This window comes from Protopterus annectens, chromosome 13.part0, assembly GCF_019279795.1.
Source record: "Protopterus annectens isolate FY-2018-M chromosome 13.part0, PAN1.0, whole genome shotgun sequence".
Taxonomy (NCBI): Eukaryota; Metazoa; Chordata; order Ceratodontiformes; family Protopteridae; genus Protopterus; species Protopterus annectens.
This window is the reverse complement of record NC_056747.1, coordinates 935,105,881-935,124,415: the sequence shown is the minus strand read 5'-3', so window position 1 is coordinate 935,124,415 and position 18,535 is coordinate 935,105,881. Positions and strand designations below refer to the sequence as shown.

Here is an 18,535-nt window from a genome sequence, read left to right as displayed (position 1 = left end):
GTCCTTCTTGCAGGATTCCGTTATCAAAATTTGGTGGGACATGGGTAGTTCCTGCATGGGCCACTGAGTGAATAGTAGCCACTGAAGTATTCTCATGTATAGGTGCACCAGTGGAATTAGAGTAATTGCAGCTGCCATGGTTCCCAGTACTTTGAGGATTGCTCTTGCCTGTACTTTTCTTTTGGAAAGAAGGTTTAGGACTCAGGATCGTAGGACTTTAACCCTTTCGGAGGGGAGTTTTGCCACCATGTTTCTTGTGTCTGGATCTGCTCCTATAAAGACAATATGCTGAGATGGCAAGAATGCAGATGTCATAGTTTATTGTGATTCCAGGTGAGAGCATAGATGTAAAGTGGTGTCTCTTGCTTTGGACAGTAGATGCTCAGTGGTGGTGGATAGGAGCCAGTCGTCTAGGTATGGAAACACTCGGAATCCTAGGCATCTCAAGTGAGCTGTGACTACTGCTACACACCTAGTGAACACTCTGGGGGCTGTAGTGAGACCAAGCGGCAGAGCTTGAAACTTGTAGTGAGTGTCTCCCAGACGAAAGTGCAAATGACTCCTGGATCACCTGTCCATCTTTATGTGATAGTACACATCCTGGAGGTCTATAGAGCACATACAATTGTCTTGCCTCTGAAAAGGGAGTATTGACTGCAGTGTTACCATCCAAAACTTTGACTTTCTTACTGATTTGTTTAGTCTGCTAAGATCCAGGATGGGTCTCCGGTCCCCTGTTTTCTTTGAAACTAAAAAGAACCTTGAGTAAATTCTGGATCCTGTTTGGTCTGTAGGGACTGTCTGGATGACTCTTTTTTTCTAGCAACTTCTGTATTTCTAGGGTTGCTTGTTCCCTTTGACTGGGTGGAACGTCCGGGATGTTTTTTATGTTTGGGACAGGGAAAGAAAAGGGTATGGAGTAACCTCTGGATACAATACTTTGTACCCATTTGTCTTTAGCCAGGATTTCAGAACCACATTTTTCCTCCATTTTGACCCTTAGGATAAGGTTTAGTAGGTAGGGAAAAATGGACTCCTATGGCAGAGAGAGTTTTTCCTTCTTGTTCACACATGGTTAGTGTGTCTTTAACTTTTGGCCCGAACAGGGATGAGACATCAAAAGGGGCGTTCATGAAGGAAGATTTAAAGGGCTCTGCAAAGTCACACAACCGCAACCAGGAATGTCTCCTCAGGGAAATTCCTGAACCTGCTGCCCTACTCGCTCCATCGGCTGCATAAGAAATGAGTCTCATGGAGGAGTTGACCACTGAATTTAAGGTGGAGAGCTGAGAGGAAACCTTCTCTGATACCCCTTTCAGCTACTAAACCTTGGAGAGTATCTCCTAGCTCCTTCAGGAGATTTCTCTGAAGTCGGAAATGGGTGAGACAATTCAGCAATCTAAGTGCAAAGGTCGCTGAAGAAAAGGTGTGCTTTCCATATCTGTCCATCGTATGAGACTCCTTGTTTGGAGGATGGACAGAAAAGGATGTCTCAGAAAGTTCCTCCTTGGTGGTCGCCACCACTACCACAGCATCTACTGGGACACCTTTCATGAGAAAAGTCTTATCCATGGGTGAAGTTATGAATTTATTTGCCCTCCAGCGAACAGGTTCCACTGAATCTAGAGACTTCCATGCCTTTTGACAAACTAGCTCCATCAGTTCGTCGAAAGGCGGAGACACCCAAGTGGTGGAAGGGCGAGACCCAAAAGCCTTCAGGTATACAGACTCCTCCTAAGAAGGGTTGATGGACTTCCAGCAGCCTCTCTGCTTAAGAATCTCCAGGATGTTTGCGAAGGAGACATCTTCAGAGGGTGACCGTGGGGGACCCTTCTGAATCATCGAGGTCTGTATTTGATGCGATGGAATCCTCTGGGGAGTCAAAATGCTTCCTCTTGTATAGTCTCTTCTGAGGGACCTCTTCAGAAAGGTATTCTGGAGAGGTTTCGCAAGAGAGGGTTTCATCCAATGGGGTATCCTGAGGTTTAGGGTTTCCATGTCTGTGTGGATGCAATGGTGCCGAAACAGACACCAGTGTCTTTGAGGGAAGAATGTCTGCATCTGAGAGTGGGGCTGCTAGTGGAGACAGCACTCCTCATTACCTCGAAGGCCCCCCGCCCCTGGTCTGAGGAAGCTCCCAACTCCGAAGAACCAGAAGGCATCCCAGAACCAAAGGGGTTGGCTCCGAGGCCAGTGTAGGAGCCAAGCTCAGCCGCACCGAAGCCCCGAGAGGCAAGTTTGGATCAGACAAGTGTCCGATCCGACTCTCCTCCCCAGACCTGGCTGGACAGCATTGGCTCCTAGACCCCTCGAGTTCAGACAGAACTGAGGATGTCAGAGTAGTAGTTGGGCCCAAAGATCCTGGTGTAAGTCTCTGGTCCGACGGTTCCACTACAATCAGCTCCAGACACTCTGACTCTGAGGTCCCAGATTGGATCAGGGGAGGAATAGATTGTGGAGGGGTAGTCTTGGCCAGTTCCAAATCCCTCTGGGTGGGATCTGACAACAGTCTAGCCAGCACCAGTGTCCTTAAGAGTCTCCACACCACACAATACACATCTTCAACAGAGAGGCTGCTGGAGGATCGACAGGAGGGACTAGGAGAATTGACTGAAGCAAGGGTGATCTCAAAGTTTGAGAAACTGGCTCCAAATTTGGGGACCGGCTCCGTAGGTAAAACTCCATTGGCACTGAAACCTCTCAATATCAGCTTGTTTCTTCTCTCAAGCAACACTCTGTGACTGAATGAATGGCAGAAGGCACATGATTCCTGTAAATGGACTGCGCCAAGGCAGTAAACATAAACAGTGTGACCATCAGTCAACAACATTTTCTGGTTACATTTTCCACACTTCTTGTATCCCGAGGGTTTAGTTTCCTTAGGTTCCTTGGACATTATGCTTACAATATCAATAACAAGAACAACAACAACAACTATAATAGCTTAAATACTAATAGAGAATATATATATATATATATATATATATATATATATATATACACATTTTTTGTTTTAAACAACAAGAATCAACTAAGCACAAAAGAATCAACTAAGCATTACAGTTTAGCTAGAGAAAAGAGGCAGTTCTCTAAATTAAATAAAGCTGCCTAATATATAGAGAAATTAAAGAAAGGGAGAAGAAGGCCCTCTACGTAAAACGGGCCAACGGTAGCCCTCTAACTTAAACGACCTTACCAGGTAAATAGAGGGAAAAAATACCTTAAATTTACAAAGCTCTCCAACTCAAACAAGCTTGAATAAGGTAACTAAGGGATGCACTCTACTAAAAGGGCTTAAAAAGGTATAACTTTAGCCAGGATAGGGAAGGGAAATAGGCCTAGAGAAAGAAACGATGGCCAACAGCAAATAACCAACAGAAGCGAACACACTAATGAATTTCCAACAAAAGTATAAAACACTAGACATCTTTCTAAGTATGTATCAACAACAGTTATTCAAGAGTAAGGAAGAAAAAATTTCCACTTAGCTGCAGCCAGAATGGAAGCACCTGATTTTGTTTAGCAGCAAACAAGATCTGGGGAACTCTCCAAAAGCATCCTGGGATAGGGTTTAGCCACGAGCTAGTGGAAGAACTCAAGCTTTGTCTTAGGCCGAGTCGGAACCAAGGATTGGTTCCGAACCCAACCAGTTAAGAATGAAGGCAAGATAGGATAACATAACAACTATTAATACCCAAATTGTCAATAAAACATTTTGCTCTATCCAGTCCTATATGATATATAAAAATCAAATCATCTATAAAACATTTAAGAGTTTTAACATATCTTTAAAAAATCCTCCTATCTTAAAAAATTCCAGTTGTCCATAACACAGTCTCAATACTTATAACAATATATTCCATTACAAAAATTTATATCTGAATCACTATGATTTTGTATCCTTATTCCTGCTTACTGATTTATGTAATGGTTCATCAGCATCATTTCTACCAATAACTTAGAAATAAGAGTTATATACTTGATCACTACCATATAGGATCATAGGAGGTTACTAGGCTAATGACCTTAGGGCCCTTACAAGCCTAGCCAAGCCTTATTTCCACGATCAGCACCTATCACCCCTGTCCAAGAGGGACATAGGTGGAACCCCTGGGGTGAACTTACAGTTACCCATTCAATCCCTGATATACAAACATTACAATAGTTCTATTAGCCTCCTAGCTTTGCCATTCTAGACTTTAGATCAATACATGGTTCATCAAGAGAGACGGTCACAGGATCACTTATAATAATAGCCAACATGTAGCTCAGGTAGAATTCCTCCTAGTAAGGAAGGACAACGAGGTAAAATTAAAGATGGGAAAGCTATCCCCCATTGAAACAGTAGCTCACATTATAACCATTGGGGGACAAAATCAGCAGAAAGCAGTGGTCAGTGATGGATTTATGGTCAACACAGACTAAGCTGAAAACCTGGAAGTTGAATGGAACAAAACCACGTGAGTTCAAGGACATAGTCCAAGCTATATGGGATGAGTACCAGAGCTCAGAGAGTAATCAAGGAAGAAGATGGATTAGAGTCTAGGAGCCCCTAGAGAATAGTCCTAGCAAAGCCTACTCTGCATCTAAAGAAGAAGTCTGCTTTGTAGTGCTTGATTAATGTGTGTATATATGTCCAAGTTGCTGACTCTAGTATATTTCTAGAATGTACCCCTTTCCAAAATGCCACAGGCATAGCCACAACACTGATACAGTTGGCACAGAAATTGCCTGGAAATGTCTTGTCATAGTGAGAATAACAAAAACAAACAGGACAACCATTTATGTGGTCAATAACACCACATACACAAATGCCATAGCTATAGCCAACCTGCTGGCAGACAGGTTCAGTGAAAACTTCACCCCCCTGTCCCCCCATCAGTAAACCAGAACATCCCCAGCACCTGCTCCCCCCTCCCCTCATCACCAGGGAGCACGTCTTTAATGCCCTCTCAAAGGCAAAAAATACAGTCTCCATGGGACCCAATAACACCCCTGGCTGTATCTTACATGAACTCAGGCATGAGATCTCAGCTCCATTAGACACCCCATTCAACCAAAGCCTGAGCACCGGGTTCATCCCAGCTGAATGGGAGGACAGCCACTGTCTTCCCTCTACAAAAAAGGTGGAGCATCCACTGACCCAGGCAATTACAGGCCCATCAGCCTAACTAGCCTGATCTGCAAGGCCATTGAATGCAGTATCATGAAACTTATAAACAAGGACATTGGCAACCTCCAAACACTTGACCCCACACAGTTTGGTTTTGTCAAAGGGAGATCATGCCTGTTAAACTTGGTCGACTTCTTCGAAACAGTCACCAAAGCCATGGACGAGGAGAAGATGATGCACACCGCCTACCTTGACCTAGCCAAAGCCTTCAACACTATTCCCCAGTGGGGCTTAATAGATAAACTCTTCCAGCTAGGCATCAACTCATTTGTTACCAGATGGCTAGCTAACTGGCTCACTGATAGAACCAGCTCAGTCAAAATAGGGGAAGCCACCTCTAGTAGTACACCTGCAATGAGCGGTGTACCCAAAGGACTGGTCTGGGGCCTCTACTGTTTGGGATATACTTTTTGAGGTACAAGCCAAAACATGTAGTCTGTGGCTGACCAAGTATGCAGGTGACTGCAAGCTGGGTACTGTCTTAAATTCCCCTAGTGATGTGAACATCCTCCAAGAAGGCCTTACCCATACTAATGACTGGTGCCAGAAGCATGGCATCAAACTGAATGCCAAGAAATGCATCATTATCCCCTTTGGGGAAAATGGCATCTCTACTAATTATCACATTAATAACAACATCCTAAGCAATGCAATCAGTAGTGAGGGACTTGGGCACCCAGGTTGATAGCAACCTGACTTTTGACCACCACGTTGCCTCTGTTGTACTGAAGTCTTTCTACATGGACCACCTCATAAATAAGGGTATTTCATCCAGGAACAGGGAGGTCATAACATCCCAGCACTCCTACCTCATCAAACCCATTATTGAGTACAATGCCCCCTTTGGCATGTATCTTGCCAAGCACATGCAGTAGCTAGAGAGACCACAGAGGTTCCTGACCAGGAAAAGCCAGGGTCCCAAACACCCATCCTACACAGATAGGCTAAAAGCCCTGTCCCTCTACTCAGTCTCGCATAGACTGCTCAGAGGTCACCTGTGTTTGGCATACCAGGCCATCTCAGACCCAGCCTTGATGGAGTTGCTGCATATCCATAAGTCAAACTCCACTTGCGCAACCCACACGGAAGGCCTCAACCTGGTCTATGACATTTGGCAGGATAGATTTGTGTCAAAGACTCCCCCATCGGTGGAACAGACTCCCTCTCCATGTCAAGCAGAGTACCTCTCTAGCCCACTTTAAGAGGAACCTGTACGACTGGATGGGAAACAGAAAATACACCCTTGGGATCCCACCTGTGTCTCTGATGGACAGGGGAAACCGGTGTTGATTTTGAGGGAACATGTGTGAAATTCTTGGCTAGACTTATAAGGGCCTCCAACCCAATAGCCTAGTATCATCCTATGAATCTATTTATACATTGTCTGTTTAGACACAGTTTGCCCCTTTTCCTTACATTCATAGAAGATGAGTTGATTAGAAATCCTAAAAGTATGTTCTGTCATTAATGTATCTGAGTTGCTTGTGGACATCCAGAGTGTACAGGATTCTTTCTCCCTAATTATTTGGCTCTGGAAAGAAAACAAGAAAATTAATAGCCTGGCTTAGTGTAAACTTAAGCATAAAAGAAGGATTTGCTCTCAAAGTAACTTTGTGAAATCTTGTGTAATCTTTGTGAAAAATGAGATAGGGGTGACTCAATAAGAGCCTGTAACTCTGATACCATTCTTGCACAAGTCAGAGCAAAAAGCAATACTATTTTCCAAGAGAAGAACTTCAGATCAACATCATGAGCAGATTTGAAAGAAAACAGTATAAATTGCTCCAGAACAAAATTAAAATCCCACTAAGGAGCCACGTACTTTATACGTGGATGGATAGCATAAATCTTTTCAAAAAAATGCTTCATCTGAGGTAGGGTAAAAAGGGGGAGGGGTACCTAATGGCAGTCAAGCAGATATGTCTGAAAGATGAATCTTGACAGAAGAGTAAGGGAGACTGGAGGATAATAAACCACAGGAATCTAAGCCTTAAAAGGTCCAGGTTCTTGATTTAGCACCAACTAGAAAATCCAGTTCACTTACCTATATATGATAAGAGGTTTATTTGCCTCTTTTAATACCTACTACACATCTCAGAAAAGTGGTGCTAAAAGTATTAAAATTATATTATTCAGGCAGTCCACTACAGATGTTTAAGGTTTTGATGTATCAAACAACCCCTGTCCTGTGTGAGTAAGTCCATTCTGTGAGGAAGTTTTTGATAATTGCCCTTGGCCATTTTCAAAAGAAGGGAGAAAGCAAAGTTGTGTAAGTAACCTTATCATAACAGTAGATGTTCAAATGATTGCTGCTGCTGGAGCCTAAGCTATAGGGGTTATATCCTGTGTAAGATAGAACAGCCAGCCAGCTTCCAAAGCTTCAGGGCACCTTGCACTCACCAAACCATTAGTCAACTGAAGCTGAACTGACTAAAAGGCTAGCTTTGGGCACCAAGCCCTTTAGAACTTTCATGCCAGCTAAGAGAATGGGCATAAGCTCTGACAGGACATTGCTAGGAAAAGTAAAATATATGTACACCTTAACAGAAGACTAAGTCAGGCCAAAGGATAGTAACTCGCACAAATACTGTAAAAAACAGGGAAATGCTAGCCCCAGATGGATGCTGGTTGTTTTCTTGGCACCAACTAGAAAACCTTTTCCATCTCCTGACATATGACTTTCTAGTAGCAGGCTTTCTTGCCTCCAATAGTATCTGCTGTATGTCTGCAGAGAATAGGCGCCTAAAAGGTATCATAACCCCATTATCTATCCAGTCTGTTGTGGTTGTTTGGGGTCTGAATGTATCAAACATCCTTGACCTTAGAGGAGTAAATCCAGCTGTGAGGAAACTTGTGATAATTGCCACTGGCCAATTCCAAATAAAGAGAAAGAACCACTGTTGGTTTGGCCAGGAAAGAGTCACCACAATGATCTTTGGGAGTCCTTCTGAAAATTCAGAAACCCCCCCAAAAAAAATCATTGGAAAAGCATATAGGAATATTCCTGTCCAAGGAAATGAAAAGGCATCAGTCTTCCAGACCTTCTTGCATGGAGTGCTGCATTTTGTCAGCTGATCATTTTGAGAAGAGGCAAAAAGGTCTTCCTGAGTAATTCCCCACAGGTGAATCAAATTTTGAAAGACTCTCTTATCCAGTGAGAGTCTGCCTTGGTCCTGCTCAGCTTGTCTGCCGCTGCACAGTTTTGCTCTGATGGCATGTTACTGCCTGTAAAGTGAGACTGCCCTGTAAAACTATATCCCACACTAACATGGCTAGTCTGAAAAGGGGGTAAGATACGGTTCTACCTGGCTTGATTATGTACCACATCAATGTGATATTGTCTGTAACTACTTGAAGAGGTCCTGGGGCCACTGATGATTCAAAGAGCTTAGACCTTTGCAAGATCTAGCATTTTTTCATGTTTATGTGCTTCTGTCTGCCTTTCTTGTCCCAGAGACCTTGTATTTTTATTTCCCTTGACACTGCTTCCCAAGCAAAAACAGAGGAGTTAGTAGTGACAGACTGCTCTGGAGCAGAAGGGAGGAATGGGAACCCTGGATTCAGAGATATCTGATGCCTCCACTGAGTGATTTCTCTTTTCAAAAATTCCTGAACTGAAATTTGAAAAGACAACAGGTGTTGATGATAGGAACACTTCAGATACCACTGTATATTTCTCATGTGGAGTCTTTCAAGAGGTATCATTAGAATCGTGGATGACATGAGATCCAGAATCTTGAAGTATCCCTCACTGAGACAGAAGTTCACGTGGAAAATCCCTGGAACAAAATACATTTTTTAGTCTAGCAGGCACCTCAGAATCACAATCCTATGTGATGGAGTCAAAAAAGGCTTGAATGTTGTCTTGGAATTCCAGCCTGTGTAGGACTCTGCAAAGATAAGCAAGTCTTTTAAACACAGAATAATGTGGATGCCCTGTGGCCCACAATGGGTTATGACAGGAGCTAGACACTTTGTAAAGACCTTTTGAGTAGAGAATAACCTAAAGGGTAAGGTAGAGAACTGCTAATGTACTCCAGACAAAAAAAAGCCATAAATCTGGATGAATAAGAATGTGATGATATGCATCTTTTAAACTTAAGGTTACTAAAAAAGTTCAAATAAGGAAGAAGGGGTAACAGGTTGTGAAGTAAAACCCGTTCGAATTTGTGCAGTATCAAAAACTGAATCAGAAAAGAAAGATCCAGAACTGGTTTCCAAGAATCCCTGCTTTGCACTAAAAATATTACTGAATAAAAAATTTTCCCCAATTAGGAAAAAGGAATAGTTTCTATGAGACAGCATATGATGCAGGACAGGAAGGAAGACCAAAGAGAAATGTTTGGTCTAATGGATGAGGAGGAATCCTCTGAAAATCAGGAATTTCCTCCCACTGCCATTTGTATCAGGACCCATTTGTCTGAAACAGTCTGTTACGGAAGAGAAAAATGGATATTTAGACTTTGTAGAAGGGGCAAGGGACTGCTGGGGGGTGTTGTCATCCTGTTTTGATTGACTGTCCTTTGTTCTGTGTGAGGGTTCCCACACTCTTTTTGGAAACTCCTTGCCAATATTTTTTAAATGTCTGCCTACTAGCAATCAGGTGAGATGCTTTATTTTGTTTCTTGCCAAAACTGGACAAGGGAGCAAAAAAAAACAAACATAGAGAATTCATTGAATGAGGGCTGAAAAATCTGAAACATTCCCTGAATCACCTTATCTCTCTCATCACACTTTTTTGATAACCCCTGCAGCAGAGTCCAAAAACTAAATCTCTATCCACAGGAGAATTCAAAATTCCATTCTTGACATTTTCTGCAAGTTTCTGAGAATAAAGCAGGGCAAAGCTTCTCAAAACAGTACCAGTAGCAACAGCCTTGAAAGCAGTATTTACAGAGTCATAAACTAACTTCAAACAAGTAGTGACCTGAGGAAAAGAAGACAATAAACCAAACAAAGTAGATTTTCCTGACAAGATGACATGGCAGCTAAACATTCCACAATTTTTTACAATTCAAGAAGACTTGAATGTACTTTTGGACTTCTGGCCTCTGTCAGGATAAATTTCAGCATATGAGCCTGACTGTTTAAAATTCTAAAGTCAAAGTTGCAGAAGCATAGACATTTTCCTCAAACTTATCAATAACTTTACAATGCTTATAAGATGGATTAAAATGAACAAATTGCTCAGCAGCTGGATTAACTTAGCTATAGCAGCTGGAGCAGGTCTGGGATTAATGTGTAAAAAAAATTGAAAGACTCCGGTACCTTGTACATCCTAGTTGTTTTTTTAGGGGCAGCAGTTTGGCTGTCAGGGAAACCACAGGCTGTGACAAACACATCTTTCAAAGTTGATTGCAGTGGGGGTGAGCTTAGTGTTCTGTAAATTCCAGTTGTAGCAGATCATGGTATTTTATAAGGGGTTTGAAAACCTCAGTATTCTCCCACTGAAAACACTGGCTCATTCTGGAAATAGTCTCAGGGAAAGAGAATCCATCACAAGATGATTAAGATACCATACCATCCTCAGAATCTGTATCAGAAACCTTGGGAGAAAAAAATGCTTATGTCCCTTCACATGCCCCTACAGATTTAAAATCTTGAACTTCTTGGGAAAGAGGAATCCCTTTTTCTTTTAAAAGAAACCAGCTTACAGGAAGGTACAAAAGCCTGCATAAGACCCCAAGCCAACTGAATAAATGACTCATGTCCAGAGAAACTGACACAGCAGAAACTAAATGCTCAGTTCTTGCTTTCTTTTTGGCAGGAACGTCTGGCTCCAGGATTCATCCTGACCCAGAGGCAATGATGTCGAGCACATGAGGCAAGATGTTGAAGCCAAAGTCTACAGGGCTATCAGATCCTATGCTGGTGCAGTTCAGGGGTTTGGACCCCTATACATCAGAACCAGAAAGCGATGCAGTGTCAGAACAATGACGGATGGTATCAATGGGTTCATTCTGAGCCCTCTCCTAGGGGATGAGGCAGGAAGGATCCTCAGCTGAACCGGTCTCCTCAGGGACATATGGTTGCCATCCATTTTGGTTAAGCTTCTGGTGGTTCAACAGACCTTGAAGAAGCTACAGACGGTGGTCTTAAAGGTAGCTTTTGAAGTATCTGAAAATGAAGACTGGGGCTGATTGGACCCAAAGAAAAAGAAGGCTTTGGGGAGGGAGTTTGATCTTCACTGCAGTTTGTCTGACTGCCAAGACAACTTAACTGCCGGACTGGGAATAGCGCTTGGTTCCGGAGACCTTTTTTTGGTTTCTCTGTCCTTTCTTCTCGTCACTTCTCAATTAGTTTTTCTCAGTATTTCTCTGTAAACTTCTCTCTATTTTTCTTTAGATCTTTCTTTCTCTTTTTTTCCTTCTTTTCGTCTGAAGAAGTAGAGTTGGAGAGTGCCTTGGATTCTGATGATATTCTGGACCCTGTCTAAGGGGGAAAAAGTCCCTTAGGAATAAGTATCTTCCTTATGGTTTGAAGAGCTCTGGTGCCAAAGGCAGCACAAGCACTGCAGCTATCCTCTATGTGGGAAGGATCTAGGCAGTAAACACAAAGGGAATGGAAGTCTTGGGGGGTGGGGACTTGTGTCCACAGGTTTATCATTTTTTCATTTGAAACCAGTGGACTTTTCATTCATCAGAACAACTTTTTTACACTAAGAAAATCTTTACAACAATGACAATAATAGTAACCTCTCTGAATCCTATTATATATACCCAACTACAGTATCTATCTATATATATGTGTATGTATAAGTAAAAATATATATGAAGAGAAAAACGCAATGTATACTATCTTACTTGACTGCTATCCTACTAAGATCTATATGAAAATTACTATGTAATCTATAGAATATTACGAAAAAGTTCTATCCAGCACAGTTGAAAAATATCTATATAAAGGAGCTATCTAACAAACCTATCTACATACTAATTTAGAACAAACAAGGAAACCAACAACTATCCTAGAGGGAGGAGTAAGAAGTGAATCAAAAAATGACTATCACTTATTGTGAAAGTATTGGAGCTCTTGACAAACAATTCTGGTCTGACAAGCGGCAAATGAGATCTGAGTTAAGTCAGCTAGGAGGAGGGAATTGTGGGTAAGAGAGGAGTCAGAGCTCTCAGATCCTATATGCTGGTATAAAGCACCAAGGTTTGATCTGATTGGCTCAGACATCCTACATGTTGAATCAAACAAAAATAGACAACCTGAATACAATGAGTGTTGTAGCAAAATTTCAACTGTCTGTTATGGCTGGAGGCAAACAAATCTATCTGAGGAGTTCCTCACAGATGGATCATCATCATCACTATCATAAATCCCCTTATTCCCATTTTCTACATGGGCTCTGCCTTTGTGTCAACTGTCAGCTATTCAATGCATCTCTCCTATCTTCTTTGACACTCTTGCCTGACTGTTGCAGGTCTTCCTTCACACAATCCATATAGCTCTTTGCTGGACCTCCTTGTTTCCTCTTGGCTTCTTCCTGTCTGAGCATAGTCTGTAAAGAATACTGACAGGAATCTGAGTCTGTAATAAACTTTTTTAATGACAACTCATAAAAACCAAAAGACCAAAAGTCTAGCAATAAAATCAGGGGTAAAAGTGCACTTTTTCTTGACAAAGAAGGTGCTAGAGAGCCCAGCCAAGATGGTTGCCTAAGCCCAAAGCCCTGGATGGGGCCTGCAGAGATTTGGATAAAAATAGTGTTCCCAGGAAGAAAAAGAAACCCATAAGAAAAGACGAGGTAGCAGGATCAAAAGGAGGAACAGATGGTTGTATGTAAAGCTTAAAATTTAGCGGAGTAATTGTGCATTTTGTTTGAAAAGGTAATCACAGTAAGCAAATATTTGAGGTCCTTGACAAAAACAATAGAACAGCAACAACCAAGACGTCAAAAGGCTAAAGGGAAGTTTAAAGATTTGGAGGAAGGTAAAGCAGCAATTAACGCTGAGCTGCAGGAAAAAAGCCTGAAAAGAACGGTAATCTTGAAAATCATTCAAGAAATAATAACATCATGATAAATGGAATACAAAACAGAGTGAGCAACAGTGAACTGGAACAATTTATAATGCAACTTTTACATGAGAGATTTGTTATACCAGGAAATCAAGCAACACTAAGAGAGAGGATACGCAGAGTGGGTGGAAGCAAGCATCAGCAGAAAGAAGACCCAGGCAGGTTTTGGCATGCTTCCATTCCTTTGCTGAGAAAAATGAAATAAGGCAAGCAAAAAGACTTATAGTTACCCCATTTGCAGGCATATTTATAAAGGTGAAGGAAGATTTTTGGTGACATTTTCAATGAATTTTCTTATATGTTTTTTTTTTATATGTTTTTTATTGTTGTTGTGGACCTTTAAGATTTGGGTCTTTTGTTATTGGTTTGTTCATATCAGCTGACAAGTTTGAACTGTAACTTTTAGTTGTTTAGTTGTCTGATGAAGCGATAGGAATTATCGTGAAAGCGCTTACTTTTTTTATTTTTTATTCTACAAATAAATACAAGTTTGTTAGTGGAAGACTGGTGCATTTTGTTTGTTCTATATTTATAAAGTTGTTTGGAAATTACTTTAAACTCTCTAAATGAGAAACAAAGGTATGCTGGAGGAATTAAATTAACTGAGAATAAATCAAACAACTGTATGGATAAACTACCCTGCAATTCTGAAAGTACAACAAGAAGCGGAACTGATCAGATTACATAATATAGAGTATGTTCAAAAATTTAAACAATGGTATCATAGACAGTTAAAAAAGCCAGGAAATAAAAGTCTCAGTCATCTGCCAGACATGAACTGGGACAGCGGCCTTAGATATAGGAGAGGTGACATGAAGACACTGGGAAAACACAATATCAGATGCTAAAACCCCTGCAGGCAAGAAGACAAGACAAAGAAGTACAGAGGTGTTGCATGTCACTAAATGAGATGAGTAGGAAATAAATGACAAAGACAAACACAAGAAGATGAGAAAAGAGACAAGAAGGTGAAAAGGAAAGGGACAAAAGAACAAGAAGCCTCTCCCAAGGGGTATTTACGCTCAACAACAGAGAAAGAAGTAGAGACAGACAAAGGAGAATTGGAAGGAGTTGAAAGAATGGTGCACCTGATGGTTTGGGTGACTCAGAAGTGAACTGCTAGACAAAAGAGGGACTAAATAAGCAGAACTATAGCATTTATGAAAACTGGAAGAGTTGAAGAAGTGGAAGGCAGAATGACAGAAGGACTAAAAGTAACCACAGAAAAAGCAAGAACCAATAAATAAATAGAAGGAATGGACATTGGAAGGCAAGTGATTGTGGACAGTTCAGGAAGGAGGTTATATATATGAGAAAGATCCTTATCTTGTGAAACATGCCTCAAAGAACACAAAATCAAAACTTTACATATAATTGAATAAAATGAATTGATTCCCAGTGCACTGATAGTTAATGTAGTCGAGGAGGCAAATGGGCAAGCCTCCGAGGTAAGTGATATATTTTTCATAACTACTTAATGATGTACAATAAACAACACTGAACATAAGTTTAGTGATCATGCCTGAGAAAAAAATAAGTAATAATTGCTGATGTAACAACTAGGGAACATGAAAAAGAATGTATGGGGGAAAACAAGGGAAAATTAAACAACACCCCGTAGACAAATGTGAAATAAAGGAGCAATGGTATATAAGCAGCACAGCAAACAGCTCCAAAACTGAAAAAAAAATGTTGGACAATTGCAGAAATGAAGCTGGAGTACTAGACTGGTGACTAACAGCATACCTCTCAACTTCTTAGCACAAGAAATCTGGAGAAAGCCTCAGTTAATGGAGAGTCAAAGGTCCACAACCACAGACATATTTTAACTATAGCTCTTATAACAGCCTTTGTTGTCACCTCCTTCCTGAAAGATATGAAGTCTGAACTGCAATGTCACCATGGAATCAAAAAGACGTGTGGAAGAAAAGAATATATCAAAAATATGAGACAAGAACTAGCTCAAGGAATGAAAGGGGAAGGGTGGTTGTACACATGGAGGGGAAAGGTATCCAAATGAGAGGGAATACATTGCCACAAGGAGCATTTTGGTACAGGCAAACATGTTAGACAGGTTATTAGGGAAGGAAAACCTAATGAAAATAACGGAAGGAATCCAAGTAAGGGAGAAACATGTATCAGATCACTCAGCAGTGAGACTTAAGATAAGTGTGCAGGAATAGAAAACAGTGAGAAGGAGGTACAGGTGGGATAGCTATAAATGGAAGGAGATAGAACTAATAAAGGAGTCAGTAGAAAACAAAATATGAAAGGCGGGGACAAACTGGAAGAATACTGATGGGATGGGATCAAAGTCACTGTCAGAGGAAAACTGATGAGGGCAGAAGGCAAAAAAAGGAATGGTGATCAAGGAGCAAGAGAGAGACTAACCTATAGTTATGGTAGAGAAGGAAGCTGGAAGAAATGAAATTAGATGGAAACCACTGCAGATTAAGGAAAAATAAGAATGGAATTGGAGAGTAGAATTAATATAGAGCAAGAAATTCAACAACGGTACTGAAGGATCTGCTGGTGGATACAAGGGGAGGCAAAAGAGAAACAACAAGCCAAGATATACAAGAAGAAGGTACAGAGGGTAAGGGGAGGTGAATGAGAATATTTAGAAGAGGATGAGTTAATCAGGGAAAGATTCAAGGAATACTGCAGGAAGATTTACAAACAAGAGGAAGAGAAAGAAGTCTCAGAATGGAACTGGGGAAAGAATGTAGAGGAATATATACTGGGGGATGAGCAGACAGACAAGCTGAATGTAAAGTTTACAAGGAATGAAAAGGAAAGCTAGTAGGCCAGATGGATTCTCCCTAGAGTTCTACAAATGGGAATTGAAGGAAATGTGGAAGGTCCTAGAGGAGGAGTACAAGGGGATGCAAAACTGGAATAAGTAGGAGGAGGGCCAGGATAATCCTGACATCTAAAGAGGGAGGGGAAGGTGACAAAGTGAGACATTATAGGCCTATTTCTTTTCCCTTTATTTTATTTTTTTAATATCATAATTTGTCAAACATTACATGAATTCAGAATGGTTAACATATATACAATTTTAAAACCTATAAACTACAGAACAATATATAACGATATACATTGGTGTCTATACAGAAGAAAGCAATAAATACATTTAAACACACTGTGAAGAATGATATATTAGTGTATAAATCTTTGTCCATTTTCTCAAATATTTCCAGAATTTTCATCCAAGGGTTATAAAATTATGTAGGTCTGGTGGTTCTGTTCTTGGGTGTAGATATGTCCATATGTCCAACTTATAAAGATAAGTTTTTAAATTCCTTGAATGTGGGAGAAGTCACACTGTTCCAGTGAATGGTGATGATTTTGTGTGTTACTGCCATCAATGTCCATAGAATTTTAAAGTCTTTTTTAGGTACACAGTCCGGGGGAGAATTGAATAAAATCATTGATTTTGTTAATTGGTAATTAGCATTGAAGACAATCTGGAAAAATAATATTATTCCAATATAAAGTGAGACATTTACATTCATAGAATACATGCTGCCAGTCCGCTCTTGGTTTAGTCTAACATCTCCAGCGTTGATCCTCACTAGCAAATATTTTGGCTAATTTGTGTGGTGTATGAAAGCTTCTGTGTAAATATCTCCAGGTGAATAGTTGCCAGTATATTGACAATGTTGACTGTTCTGAGGATTTTAAGCTAATCTTCTTTTCTTCTTCAGTAGGAGGGTGGTTGTTTATCTGTGTATAATAGTCCCAATAAGTGTTTACAGGGTAGACATTTGTTTTTTTTTAAACAATTTTTTATATATAGGCCTATTTCTTTGATTAATGTAGATATCATGATTTTGGGCATGAAGACATGCCAGAAGCAATACAAGCAGCACAAAATGGCTTTCTTGAAGAGAAGTAAGGCAGAAAAATAGTGATGAGACCTGCTGAAACAGTGTTTTTCTGTCTCCTTTTCCACTGCTGTTGCTTCTCTTCAATGTGTATTTATGTAATTGTTGCACTGAGAAATTGAATAAGTGACTTGCTCCTAACAAAGTAAGGAATTTCACTAAACAACTGTTAATGAAATGCAAAGCAATTAACACAGAAGCCAAATGTGACAATCAAAATCCAGTTCAGAAATGAGTACATACTTCAGGTTTGTTTTACTGATTAGTAGTGGTCTAAAATGTATGTGGTGGCAACTTACATTTACCTACTGTTTATATATATGCCACAGATATTTAGGGTAGTATCAAAAAAGATACAAAAATAAATACATAAATAAAGATACATATAGATATATCTGTCTATCTATATACATATATAGCTAACTATAGCACACAATCTGGTTTCCAGAACTTAGTATGGAATAAAGTTTTGAGGATCCATACCTTTTCTTCTCTGTATCTCCGGTCTTGTTCCTCTAATCGTTGAACTTCCACAAGTTCTGCATTACGCAGTTCTTGAAACGCCTGCTGCTGGGCACGTAAATTAGCAAGTTCCTCTTCTTCCATAACTTCTAACAAAGCTTGCTCAATTGTTTTCCCTACCAACACCTCCAATATTGGTTTTACCTCAATGTCAAAGTCAAACAGCTAAGGATAAAAGCAAATTGGAAAAATGTAACTTCTGTTCTTTTGCTCTTAAATTAATTCAACAGTTTAGATCACATTATTAACTGCAATAAGGCTCACACTAGCTATTTTCATAGAAAAAATAAGAGTCTGAATGCTTAGTAACATATATTGCTGTGCTGCAGAAATCATGGAGTAGACACAGTAAAAGTGCTGCTTGATAATACATACACATATTAAATTGTATAAAACCAAAAGCACAGATTTCGAACAACGTTTAGATGGTGCATTTGTCACAAACATGGAAAGTTCTGACATGTCTCTTTGCATGTCCCTCAAGGTTATTCGCCTAAGGCCATTCACTCCCATGTGGACCACCATCATGTTAAAGTCATATATGTCCTGGCACAAAGTCTTTAAAGTCCTTGTAATATCAGAGATACTGGTACTCAAAAGGCAAATGACTGCAACTCTACCTTGTCCAAACTTGCAAATAGAGAATTTGTATGTCTGACAACTGAGTTACCAATCACTAAGCCAGTGTGTGTAGCAGTACAAGACTGGGATCAACCTGGCTCTAAGGGACTTCATGCTACAGGTGTACACATAGGAATGGAAATGGAGAATTTCTGCTCACTACTGAACTTTGGCCTTGTTTGTTTTCTATGCTCTAGTTCTTCTTCTTTCGGCTTTTCCCGGTTAGGGGTCGCCACAGCGGAACTCTGGTCTGCTAATGATTGACAGCAGATTTTTATGGTGCTGAGGTGCCAGCTCAATGCCC

The 18,535-nt window shown here is 40.5% G+C and overlaps 1 protein-coding gene across 2 annotated transcripts in view; it reads right to left on the bottom strand.

Annotated features, from left to right (window-relative positions):
- Nucleotides 1–18,535, bottom strand: part of RSPH3 (radial spoke head 3) — a 394,995-nt gene that overhangs the window by 258,062 nt on the left and 118,398 nt on the right. For both annotated transcript variants that reach the window (XM_044054703.1, XM_044054704.1), the window contains exon 6: nucleotides 17,572–17,775. In XM_044054703.1, the coding sequence (XP_043910638.1) occupies nucleotides 17,572–17,775 (204 nt within the window). The remainder of the gene's footprint in view (nucleotides 1–17,571; nucleotides 17,776–18,535) is intronic.